This window comes from Bombina bombina, chromosome 2 (genome assembly GCF_027579735.1).
Source record: "Bombina bombina isolate aBomBom1 chromosome 2, aBomBom1.pri, whole genome shotgun sequence".
NCBI lineage: Eukaryota > Metazoa > Chordata > Amphibia > Anura > Bombinatoridae > Bombina > Bombina bombina.
This window is the reverse complement of record NC_069500.1, coordinates 706,457,537-706,470,649: the sequence shown is the minus strand read 5'-3', so window position 1 is coordinate 706,470,649 and position 13,113 is coordinate 706,457,537. Positions and strand designations below refer to the sequence as shown.

Genomic DNA, 13,113 nt, shown 5'->3' with positions numbered 1-13,113 from the left:
TTGATGTAAGCCACAGTCGTGATATTGTCCGACTGAAATCTGATGAACCTCAGTGTTGCTAACTGAGGCCAAGCCAGAAGAGCATTGAATATTGCTCTTAACTCCAGAATATTTATCGGAAGGAGTTTCTCCTCCTGAGTCCATGATCCCTGTGCCTTCAGGGAGTTCCAGACTGCACCCCAACCTAGAAGGCTGGCATCTGTTGTTACAATTGTCCAATCTGGCCTGCGAAAGGTCATACCCTCGGACAGGTGGACCCGAGACAACCACCAGAGAAGAGAATCTCTGGTCTCTTGATCCAGATTTAGCAGAGGGGACAAATCTGTGTAATCCCCATTCCACTGACTTAGCATGCATAATTGCAGCGGTCTGAGATGTAGGCGCCAAATGGCACTATGTCCATTGCCGCTACCATTAAGCCGATCACCTCCATACACTGAGCCACCGAAGGGCGCGGAATGGAATGAAGAATACGGCAAGCATTTAGAAGCTTTGATAACCTGGACTCCATCAGGTAAATTTTCATCTCTACAGAATCTATAAGAGTCCCTAAGAAGGAGACTCTTGTAAGTGGAGATAGAGAACTCTTTTCCTCGTTCACTTTCCACCCGTGCGATCTCAGAAATGCCAGAACTATCTCTGTATGAGACTTGGCAATTTGAAAGCTTAACGCCTGTATCAGGATGTCGTCTAGATACGGAGCCACCGCTATGCCTCGTGGTCTTAGAACCGCCAGAAGTGAGCCCAGAACCTTCGTAAAGATTCTCAGGGCTGTAGCCAACCCGAAGGGAAGAGCTACAAATTGGTAATGCCTGTCTAGAAAGGCAAACCTTAGGAACCAATGATCTTTGTGAATCAGTATGTGAAGGTAGGCATCCTTTAAGTCCACTGTGGTCATGTACTGACCCTCTTGGATCATGGGTAGGATGGTCCGAATAGTTTCCATTTTGAAAGATGGAACTCTGAGGAATTTGTTTAAGATCTTTAGATCCAAAATTGGTCTGAAGGTTCCCTCTTTTTTGGGAACCACAAACAGATTTGAATAAAAACCCTGTCCTTGTTCCATTCCGCGGAACTGGATGGATCACTCCCATTACTAGGAGTTCTTGCACACAGCGTAGGAATGCCTCTTTCTTTATCTGATTTGCAGATAACCTTGAAAGATGAAATCTCCCTTGTGGAGGAGAAGCTTTGAAGTCCAGAAGATATCCATGAGATATGATCTCCAACGCCCAGGGATCCTGAACATCTCTTGCCCATGCCTGGGCAAAGAGAAAAAGTCTGCCCCCTACTAGATCCGTCGCCGGATAGGGGGCCGTTCCTTCATGCTGTCTTAGAGGCAGCAGCAGGCTTTCTGGCCTGCTTGCCTTTGTTCCAGGACTGGTTAGGTTTCCAGGCCTGCCTAGATTGAGCAAAAGTTCCCTCTTGTCTTGAAGCGGAGGAAGTTGATGCTGCACCTGCCTTGTAATTTCGAAAGGCACGAAAATTAGACTGTTTGGCCTTTGATTTGGCCCTGTCCTGAGGAAGGGTATGACCCTTACCTCCAGTAATGTCAGCAATAATTTCTTTCAAACCAGGCTGCAGAAGGTCTGCCCCTTGAAAGGAATGTTGAGTAATTTAGACTTTGAAGTCACATCAGCTGACCAGGATTTGAGCCATAGCGCCCTACGCGCCTGGATGGCGAATCCGGAATTCTTAGCCGTTAGTTTAGTCAAATGAACAATGGCATCAGAAACAAATGAGTTAGCTAGCTTAAGAGTTCTAAGCTTGTCAACAATTTCAGTCAATGGAGCTGTATGGATGGCCTCTTCCAGGGCCTCAAACCAGAATGCCGCCGCAGCAGTGACAGGCGCAATGCATGCAAGGGGCTGTAAAATAAAACCTTGTTGAATAAACATTTTCTTAAGATAACCCTCAGATTTTTTATCCATTGGATCTGAAAAAGCACAACTGTCCTCAACCGGGATAGTGGTACGCTTTGCTAAAGTAGAAACTGCTCCCTCCACCTTAGGGACAGTCTGCCATAAGTCCCGTGTAGTGGCATCTATTGGAAACATTTTTCTAAATATAGGAGGTGGGGAAAAGGGCACACCGGGCCTATCCCACTCCTTACTAATAATTTCTGTAAGCCTTTTAGGTATTGGAAAAACATCAGTACTCACCGGCACTGCATAGTATTTATCCAGCCTACACAATTTCTCTGGCACTGCAATTGTGTCACAGTCATTCAGAGCAGCTAATACCTCCCCAAGCAATACACAGAGGTTCTCAAGCTTAAATTTAAAATTAGAAATCTCTGAATCAGGTCTCCCCGAATCAGAGACGTCACCCACAGACTGAAGCTCTCCGTCCTCAGGTTCTGCATATTGTGACGCAGTATCAGACATGGCTCAGACATCTACGCGCTCTGTATCTCGTCTAACCCCAGAGCTATCGCGCTTGCGTCTCAATTCAGGCAATCTGGATAATACCTCTGACAGGTTATTATTCATGATTGCAGCCATGTCCTGCAAAGTAATCGCTATGGGCGTCCCTGATGTACTTGGCGCCATATTAGCGTGCGTCCCTTGAGCGGGTGGCGAAGGGTCCGACATGTGGGGAGAGTTAGTCGGCATAACTTCCCCCTCGACAGACCCCTCTGGTGACAATTATTTTATAGATAAAGACTGATCTTTACTGTTTAAGGTGAAATCAATACATTTAGTACACATTCTCCTATGGGGCTCCACCATAGCTTTTAAACATAATGAACAAGTATCCTCTGTTTCAGACATGTTTGTACAGACTAGCAATGAGACTAGCAAGCTTGGAAAACACTTTAAAGCAAGTTAACAAGCAATATAAAAAACGTTACTGTACCTTTAAGAGAAACAAATTTTGACAAATTTTGAAATAACAGTGAAAAAAGGCAGTTACACTAACAAAATTTTTACAGTGTATGTAACAAGTCAGCAGAGCATTGCACCCACTTGCAAATAGATGATTAACCCCTTAATAACAAAAACAGAATAATAAATGACAAAAACATTTTTTAAACACAGTCACAACTGCCACAGTCTACTGTGATTGTTACCCTCCTCAAACACGACTTTGAAGCCTTTTGAGCCCTTCAGAGATGTCCTGTATCATGCAGAGGGAAGCTGAATGTCTGTCAGTATTTTTATCTGCACAGAAAAGCACTAAAATAGGCCCTTCCCACTCATATTGCAACAGTGGAAAGCTTCAGGAAACTGTCTCTAGGCAGAAATCAAACCAGCCATGTGGAAAAAAACTAGGCCCCAATAAGTTTTGTCACCAAACATATATAAAAACGATTAACATGCCAGCAAACGTTTTATATTACATTTTTATAAGAGTATGCATCTCTATTAATAAGCCTGATACCAGTAGCTATCACTGCATTTAAGGCTTTACTTACATTAATCCGGTATAAGCAGCATTTTCTAGCAAATTCCATCCCTAGAAATATATTAACTGCACATACCTTATTGCAGGAAAATCTGCACGCCATTCCCTCTCTGAAGTTACCTCACTCCTCAGAATATGTGAGAACAGCCATGGATCTTAGTTACTTCTGCTAAGATCATAGAAAATGCAGGCAGATTCTTCTTCTAAATACTGCCTGAGATAAACAGCACACTCCGGTACCATTTAAAAATAACAAACTTTTGATTGAAGAAATAAACTAAGTATAAAACACCACTCTCCTCTTACGACCTCCATCTTTGTTGAGGGTTGCAAGAGAATGACTGGATATGGCAGTTGGGGGAGGAGCTATATAGCAGCTCTGCTGTGGGTGATCCTCTTGCAACTTCCTGTTAGGAAGGAGAATATCCCATAAGTAATGGATGATCCGTGGACTGGATACACTTAACAAGAGAGATAGGGCCTTTTTCCAGCCCTTAATCATGCCATATCTGATATAAAAAAAAATATATCATAGCTGAGGAATGTGGTTTCTGCATGTGTTTATTAAACATTTCATCATCACATCATTTTATTGTTCTTCTGACCAAATTTATAACTTGTAATAATTTGTCATTTAAGGATGGAAAACAGCCTATGATTTTTTTTAACATATTTCTCTCCACTGAAGCAAACTCATTAAAGTAATAAAATGAGGACTGCGTATATATATTCTGTCCTCAGTCTCATTACATGTTGCACACAAATTAGCCACTGCTATTAGGGAGCAAGCTGTAATCTATCAAGCGTATTGGCTGTACAGTTTGGGTAATAATTCTTCTATCTTGAGTTTAGAATTGAGACAAAAAAGAGAATCTTCTAAATTAATCTATATCTCACAATACACTCCTTAGAGGATTTAAGAACTGCCTACTTTAAACGTAGATTAACTAAAAAATAAGTTTAAAAAAGAAGTAATCTGCAATGTATTCAGTATTAATAATCGGTTGCACAGGAATAATTTAAGCAGTATGAGGAGTATGCAGTAACTTACCTTTCCTACCACATACAGCATGTTTGTATCTGAGTCAAAAAAGGGGAAAAGAAGACCTGAAGATCCATCCAAATCTTCTTGATGTAAAGGCACAGACAGATCGTCCTGTGTTAGTGAACAGTGAACAATATATCTTTAAATTTGTTATGCAAAAAAAATGTAACATTTTATTGCTGCACTTTCACATGCTGGATACAATTTGTTTTGTTTGGTTATAGTTTAATATACACTTAACTCATACCACATTCTCTGGTTAGCTCAGCCTACTTTATGGCCTAGCTTACAATAGCTGATGCAGACCGGTATTATAAACCATATTTCATTTGTTCTTGTTCTACTCCCTGTTTAAGTGTGAATTATATTTATAAGGACATCATTTTATTGAGTTATCTGCAGTCATGGGTCAAGTCCAGCGGGAACGGAGTTCCTGCACTATTTCTGAAGGAAGAACTAAGTTCCCCCTGGATAGAAAACATAAATGCTTCAGTAAACACTGCTGCTGCTGGTGTGAGGAGCTGGAGCAGAATCTGGTTAGAGGGATAGTGAGATCCTCTAGTAATGGGCAGTAACACTTCTTACAATACACTAAATGCAAGCCTGTCAGCGCTCCTGCTGTGTGATCACCCCGTACTGTGTGGAACACATGGTGCTTATGTTTCTGTGTGGCTTGCTCTGGGGTTATTTAGCCCCCTAAGGTGAAATATGACTATTGCACTTTAAGTGGGAGAGACTTTTGACAGAGGAGGAGTCTGCAGTTGCTTTCAGACATGGAGGTCTCTAGCTGCCCTGGAAAGGAAGAAGAGGGGAAGAAGGAGGATGTGAGAAACTGAAGCTAAGCTGGTTATGCACCATTTGAGTTAAAATTATGGACACCCATGAAGGGGGTGGAAGTATGAATTCTCATACTTTTTTTGTAGGACTTGACCCCTGTCTGCAGTTGAATGGTTGCGGTCAAGTGGATATAATGAAAAGACCCCATAAGGACTGAAAAATATCACTGGTATCCATGTTCTATAGGATCTAGTGCAATACCTATAACTGGATATAAACACAGATACCCACCTAGACCCCACTCACAATTTAACCCTAACTCCTGCTTCTGTAGGTAAACTTATGCGATTCAGACTTCACAGTAGCAATGCTAGCCACAACAGGACTATTAGTACTTTTGCCACCCCCACATGAATCTACCTCCTGCAAAACCCCCTTACCTGGCACACCAGCACATGCCCTAACACCCATAGGCCCTACTACACACCCAAATACCCACTGGCCCCTCAAGTGTATCCCACAACACTAACAGACCACTTCCACATGATTCACTAGCACAGGCCCAAAACCACACACACTATTATCTGAGTGTTTGTTGTCATTAACGCAGTTTTCTTTCATTAATACAGTAAACAGGAATTTTCCTCAAAAATATATACTGGTTGTTTATAAATAAAAGCTAACACAATACATGTTGGAATCACTTTGTTAATAATAGAATTGTGTGATGATACCACTCATATTACAAATATAGCTCTCTTGTTCTGCTTTGTAGAATATTTGTCCTAAATGGGACATGTGATTTTAGATCCCTGGCAGGAAAACACACTGTGCTTTCAATTGATTACATATGCATAAATGTAATTACAAAATTATTAATGTTAAACAAGGAAAATGTGTAACTTCTACTTACTTGATCCCATAGTGCAATTTGTCTGTTATTCCACCTGGATGTCCCTGTAGATACAAGCCTATTGATGTTTCCCAGAAACAAAACTTTGCTGGCTTTGTGGGACTTGGAGTTTGACTCCTATAATATAAAAGCGCAGAGAGGGTGAGACTTCCCCAGAATCTGACTTGGAGAGAGACAGGAGGATGACACACAACAATTTGTTGTCCTCCGCAAAAAAAGGGTTAAAGTATGTTACGATCAAATAACACAACTCCTAATTTTCTATATTTTTCCTTTATCATAATACAAAAATAATACAAAATATTTCCAGTTCAGCCTTGCACATGAATACATGTGGGTGGGGCTGCTTCAGAGCCAGGTGGTAGTTGGGTTTATGGGTAGGTCGTGGGCATGGCTCATAGAGTCCTGTAAAACCAGGACAAGGAACAACTGCTGGCAAGTAGAGGGCCAGACCTCCTAAGCTGTGACAATCCTGCAGGAGGCGGGGCAGTTGGGGGGTCTGCTATATGCAGCTAGAATAGTATATTTTGGATTCCTAGTCTTGGCTAGCTTTGGTGTTTTTACATCTGTACAGCTTTAATATAATTGGAGGAGGGGCAAATCGCATAACATTGGTGCAAACACTGTTGCCATATAGTGCTTAAGACTTATGCATGCTCCTGAGCCTACCTCAGTATGCTTTCATGGAAAGGAGCCAACAAAAGGGCACCACGAGGAAATAGGAGTAAAATTGAATTTTACTTTGAATTGTAAGCATAAAAACCTCCACATACAATTCTGGATTTTACCTCTTTTTTTATTTATTTTATTAATTTCTACTTGCTATTGTTACATTGTAAGGGCATAGTGATTAAAGGGACATTGTACTGTAAATTGTTCTCTGCTTTATTGTGTTCCCAACAATCTGTTTTATATGATGAAGTTGTTTAAAATAACACCTTTACCATTATTTTGTCATTTAAAATAGCTGTTTTTGCCTGTTAAAACCACCATCTATACTGAAAATATTAATACTTTAGTTTTCTCTATAGAAAAGTGTTGTAAACAAGAGGCAGCAAGCAACAATTTTGTTCCCAGTGGGGGTGGAAGAGATAGATGATACAATTTTCCATTTCAGTCGCTCTCTCTTAGGGCCCAGGTTTCTGGGCTAGCGAGATTAATAAAGAATGCTCACAATGGTCATTCTATTTCCCTGGTGGAATGATCTAAAGCCACTTTTTTTACCCTGAAAGAAGGGTGTGCATCAAAAATAAGAATTCTTCACTAAAATTTGTATTTTATTAAAAATGTTAAATTTGTATGTAAATTACTCAGGCATAAATCTAAATTAAAATATGCACACAGTGTAAATCGTAATTTCAGTATACTGGATGTGCAAAAATCACTTGGAAAATGTTACTTTTAAGTACAAAATACAAAAGGATAATAATTGGGGGGGTTTTCTTCTTCGTAAAAACATGCTTACCAGATAAATTCCTTTCCTTACTGTTGAGAAATACAACACCTGGCCACCAAAGACACCCCAGCCAAAAGCCTAAATATCTCTCCCACTTCCTCATTACCCCAGTCATTCTGCCAAGGGAAAAACAAAAAGTAGGAGAAACATTAGGGCATAAATGGTGCCAGAAGATAATATAAATAATAGGGGACCACCCATAGACAAGAAACCTGCGGGGGCCGTGAACTCTCCCTATCCGGAAGGAAAGGAATTTATCTGGTAAGCATAAATTATGTTCTCCTTCCTAAGATTGGGAGCGTCCACGGCTTCATTCCTTACTGTTGGGAAAACTATACCCAAGTTCCACTGGACACTGAATGAATAACAGGAGGGAACAAAAAGGAAGAGGCGGACCCTATTATGAGGGCACCACAGCCTGCAAAACATTTCTCCCGAAAGCTGCTTCAGCTGAAGCAAAAACATCCAACTTGTAAAATTTTGTAAAAGTATGTAAGGAGGACCAGGTAGCCACCTTACAAATCTGATCCATAGTTGCCTCGTTCTTAAAGGTCGAAGAGGAAGCCACTGCTCTCGTAAGCTAAGTGGATGACACTCCTTAACCAAAAAGATAGGGAAGTCGAAGTAGCCTTCTGCCCCTTACGCTTCCCCGAATAGACAACAAACAAAGTGGAAGATTGTCTAAACTCCTTAGTAGCCTGAAGATAGAACTTCAAGGCGCAAACCTCATCCAAATTGTGAAGTAAGCGTTCCTTCTATGAAGAAGAATTAAGACATGAAGAAGGATTAAGACACAAGGAAGGAACCACAATCTCCCGATTGATGTTGCGATATGACACAACCTTAGGAAGAAAACCTAATTTAGTATGTAAAACTGCCTTATCTGCATGAGGGGGCTCACGTTGCAAAGCTAGAGATCTCAGAAATTCTGCGCGCAGAGGCGATAGCCAATAAACAGAGAACCTTCCAAGATAACAATTTAATGTCAACGGAATGCAGAGGCTCAAACGGAACCTATTGCAAAACCCGAAGAACAAGATTTAGGCTCCAAGGAGGAGCCCCAGATCTAAATACAGGTCCGATCCTAATCAGAGCCTTAACAAAGGACTACACGTCTGGAAGCTCAGCCAGTCCCTTGTGCAATAAAATGGACAGGGACAAAATCTGTCACCTCAGGGAACTAGCAGAAAGGCCCTTCTCCAGCCCATTCTGGAGAAAAGATAAGATCCTGGCAACCCTAACTCTGTGCCAGGAAAAAAAACACACCAGAATAAGTAGGTCCTCCACACCTTGTGGTAGATACGCTGAATAACTGGTTTACGAGCTTGAATAAGAGCATCAATGACACTCTCAGAGAAACCTCTCTTGGTTAAGACTAAGCGTTCAATCTCCACGCAGTCAGCCTCAGAGAATCTAAATTTTGATGAACAAATGGACCTTGTATCTTCAGGTCTCTGCAACAAGGTAACTTTCATGGAGGAGATGAGGATATCCCCACTAGATCTGCAAACCACGTCCGTCGCAGGCACTGTGAAGCAATCAGGATAAGTGATACCCACTCCTGCTCGATGCGTGCCAATCTTCGAGGAAGAAGCAGTAATGGAGATATATGAGTTTGAACCTCCAGGGCATTGCTAGTGCATCTATCAGATCCGCTTGGGGATCCCTCAACCTCGACCCGTACCTGGGTAGCTTGGTATTGAGATGGGACGCCATGAGATCTATATCTGCCGTCCCCCACTTGCTGCATATCTCTGCAAACACCTTGGGATGGAGAAACCATTCCCCTGGATGGAAGGATTGCCTGCTGAGAAAATCCGCCTCCCAGTTGTCCACACCCGGAATGTGGATCAGTGACAGCAAACAGCTGTGGGCCTCCGCCCACTCCAGAATCTGAGATACTTCCTTCATCGCCAAGGAACTTCTCGTTCCCCCCTGATGGTTGATGTAAGCCACCGAGGTTATATTGTCTGATTGGAATCTGATAAACTGGGATGAACCCAGAAGTGGCCAAGCCTTCAAGGCCTTGAAAATTGCCCGTAGTTCCAAAATATTCATCGGGAGGGAGGACTCCTCCTGAGTTCCTGGCACCCCAAAGAGCTCCCCATCTGGCTGGCTTGCGTCCGTAGTCACAATCTCCCTCGGGACAGATGATCTGGACAGAGCCACCAAGAGAGCGATTCTCTCGACTGGCTGTCTAATACAATCTGTTGAGACAGATCTGAATGATCGCCATTCCACTGCCTCCGGATGCACAGTTGTAAAGGTCTGAGACGGAACCTGGCAAAAGGAATGATGTCCATGCAGGACACCATGAGACCAATCACCTCCATACACTGAGCCACAGAGGGTCTAAAGGAGGTCTGGAGGGCAAGACATGCCGAAGTTAGCTTGCAACGTCTCTGCTCTGTTAAAAATATCCTCATGGATATGGAGTCTATTATACTACCCAGGAATTCCACCCTGGTACTTGGGATAAGAGAACTATTTTCCAAGTTTATCTTCCATCCATGTGATCAAAGAAGACTCAGAAAATTCTTCCGCAGATGAAAGGATAGTGCTTGCACCAGAATATTGTCCAAGTATGGGGCTACGGCAATACCCTGAGTTCTGGCAACGGCTAGAAGAGCCCGCAGAACCTTTGTAAAGATTCTTGGAGAAGTAGCTAGGCCAAACGGAAGGGCAATGAACTGGAAGTGTTGGTCCAGGAACGAAAACCTCAGGAACTGAAAGTGTTCCCTGTAGATTGGAACATGAAGGTAAGCGTCCTTCAGATCTATAGTGGTCATAAACTGGCCTTCCTGAATTAAAGGAAGGATGGACCTTATCGTCTCCATCTTGAAGGAAGGGACACTGAGAAATTTGTTTAAACACTTTAGGTCCAGAATGGGGCAAAAAGTTCCCTCCTTCTTTGGGACCACAAAAAGGTTTGAATAAAACCCCAAACCTCTTTCTTCGATAGGCACCAGGACAACAACTCCTAAGGAGGATAGATCCTGAATGCACCCTAGAAAGGCATCCCTCTTTTGTGGTCTGGTAGACAGATTCAAGAGAAGGAATCTGCCCCTTGGCTGATGAGATTTGAAGCCTATCTTGTATCCCTGAGATACCACCTCCAGGACCCACAGATCCTGTACCTCCTTGAACCAGGCGTCTGATAAAAGAGAGACAGTCTGCCCCCTACACGATCCGATCCCAGATCTGGGGCCGCGCCTTTATGCCGAATTGTTTTCAGCTGGCTTCTTATTCTGCTTGGATTTATTCCAGGACTGAGCCGGCTTCCAAGTACTCTTGGGTTGCTTGGGCTTAGAGGAGGATTGTTGTCGTTGGGATTTGTCAGAACGAAAGGAACGAAAATTAGAAGATTGTCGTCCCTTAGACTTCTTCTTCTTATCTTGCGGTAGGAAGGCACCCTTGCCTCCGGTAACCATAGAAATAATGGAGTCCAGGCCTGGACTAAATAAATTCTTTCCCTTGAAGGGAAGAGAAAGGAGTTTGGACTTAGAAGTCATATCCGCAGACCAAGACTTCAACCAGAGTGCCCAGCGGGCTAGGACCGCAAAGCCAGAGGCCATTGCATTTAGGCGAATAATTTACATGTTCGCATCACAGATAAAAGAATTAGCAATCTCAGAGCTTTAATTCTGAATATCCTCGAGGGGAGACTCCACCTCAATGAGTTCCGACAAAGAGTCGCACCAGTAGGTAGCCACTCCAGGTAACTGCGGCAACTGCAGCCGCCAGTTGAAACAAAAATCCTGTATGCTGAAACATCTTTCTCAGAAAGGTTTCCATTTTCTTATCCATCAAGAGGTATAGTAGTACGTTTAGCAAGTGTAGAGATAGCACCATCCACCTTGGAATGGAGTCCCACAATCCAGTTGAGAGTCCGGGACAGGGAACAACTTTTTAAAAGTAGACGAGGGGGAAAAGGAAGAACCAATTGGTTCTTAATAATGTTCGCCATCTTAACCGGCACAGGAAAAGTCAAAGGAACTTTCCTATCTTCGTAAACTCTGTCTAATTTAGGTATCATAGGTTTTTCAGGCAGCGCGGCCTCTGGAGCCTCTAACGTAGACAGCGCCTCCTTTAATAAAAAACCCAAGTGCTCAATTTTAAATCTAAAAGGATGGTTCCTCCGCAGCAGGAGGCTTAGACGCTAAGGACTCTGACCCAGAAAGTTCACCCTCTGAAGCTACAGAGGTAAACTCATCATCGGATAACTGGGACATAATAGCTAAATCCGATAAATATTTAGATGACTCCGGGTCAGGAGAGCTATGTTTCACCTTACTCTTGCGTTTGTTAGAGCGAGGTAATGCACTGAGGGCCGCAGACACCGTCGTTTGTAACTGCGCGGCAAAGTCTGCAGGAAGAAGGCGCCCTCCGGATAGAGGATTAGATGTGCTACCGGGAACTGCATGTGGAGTGGATAATGTAGCAAGGGCAGTAATCTCACTGGACGCTGAGTCCTGAGAGGTAGACGGTTAGAGGGACAAAGAGCCTTAGCAGGCTTGTCTCCCTTCTTAGACTTTATAACGGTGTTAAGGCATAATTGAGTGGGCGGGAAAACCACGGCCTCCTCACAATATAAACAGGTATGATTTAGTACAGAAGGAGTCTCAGCCGGAATGGAGGAAATGAACATAGACCACTCCCGGTCACATGGAGTGCAAGACAGTACTTCCCCTGTTATTACAAGTACAGCAAGTAATAGAAGCTATCAAGGTATAAAGGAGTCACACTGTGACCCTGTTATAGCGTTTGTAAAAATGTAAACAATCTTACTTCCAGGATCCATGCTGTGGAACAGAACACAGCCTCTCAAGTGTGACAGTCTTATAGCAGCTCTGCTGACATGGACTTGAGTGAGAGAAAGCAGGCAGTGAAACTCGTCAACACTGATTGCTTAGGAGCTGTTAGCAGTAGTCTGGATGGATTTTCATAGAAAAACTTTCCCTGCATCTCCAGACTAACTTTCATCAATACTCTCACTGAGAGGTTGACATGACTAATTAACTCCAGTCCTATCTCGAAGGGCAGATACCCTTTTTTCAGGACTCTCCAACACTTCTCTGCCACCTCCTAACGTGACAAAAGGCAAAGTATGACTGGGGTAATGAGGAAGTGGGAGGGATTTTTAAGCCTTTGGCTGGGGTGTCTTTGCCTCCTCCTGGTTGCTAGGTGTTGTATTTCCCAACAGTAAGGAAGGAAGCAGTGAACCCTCCCTATCTTAGGAAGGAAATGGGCGTTCCATGGGCGTATATGAAATTGTCTCTCTAATCCCAGTGCAATTCTGTAAAGATTTTCGCACTACAGATCTCACTGTTTTTTCTCAAAAACTAAAAGGTGGCAAGCTTTTCTTAAAAACACTCAAAAAACATAATTTATGTAAGAACTTACCTGATAAATTCATTTCTTTCATATTAGCAAGAGTCCATGAGCTAGTGACGTATGGGATATACATTCCTACCAGGAGGGGCAAAGTTTCCCAAACCTCAAAATGCCTATAAA

General features: G+C 42.8%; 1 protein-coding gene across 5 annotated transcripts in view; it reads right to left on the bottom strand.

The window, feature by feature from the left end:
- Positions 1–13,113, bottom strand: part of CORO2A (coronin 2A) — a 373,363-nt gene that overhangs the window by 90,496 nt on the left and 269,754 nt on the right. For all 5 annotated transcript variants that reach the window (XM_053702692.1, XM_053702696.1, XM_053702694.1 and 2 more), the window contains exons 6-7: positions 6,144–6,260; positions 4,460–4,564 (exon numbers count right to left, since the gene is read on the bottom strand). In XM_053702692.1, the coding sequence (XP_053558667.1) occupies positions 4,460–4,564; positions 6,144–6,260 (222 nt within the window). The remainder of the gene's footprint in view (positions 1–4,459; positions 4,565–6,143; positions 6,261–13,113) is intronic.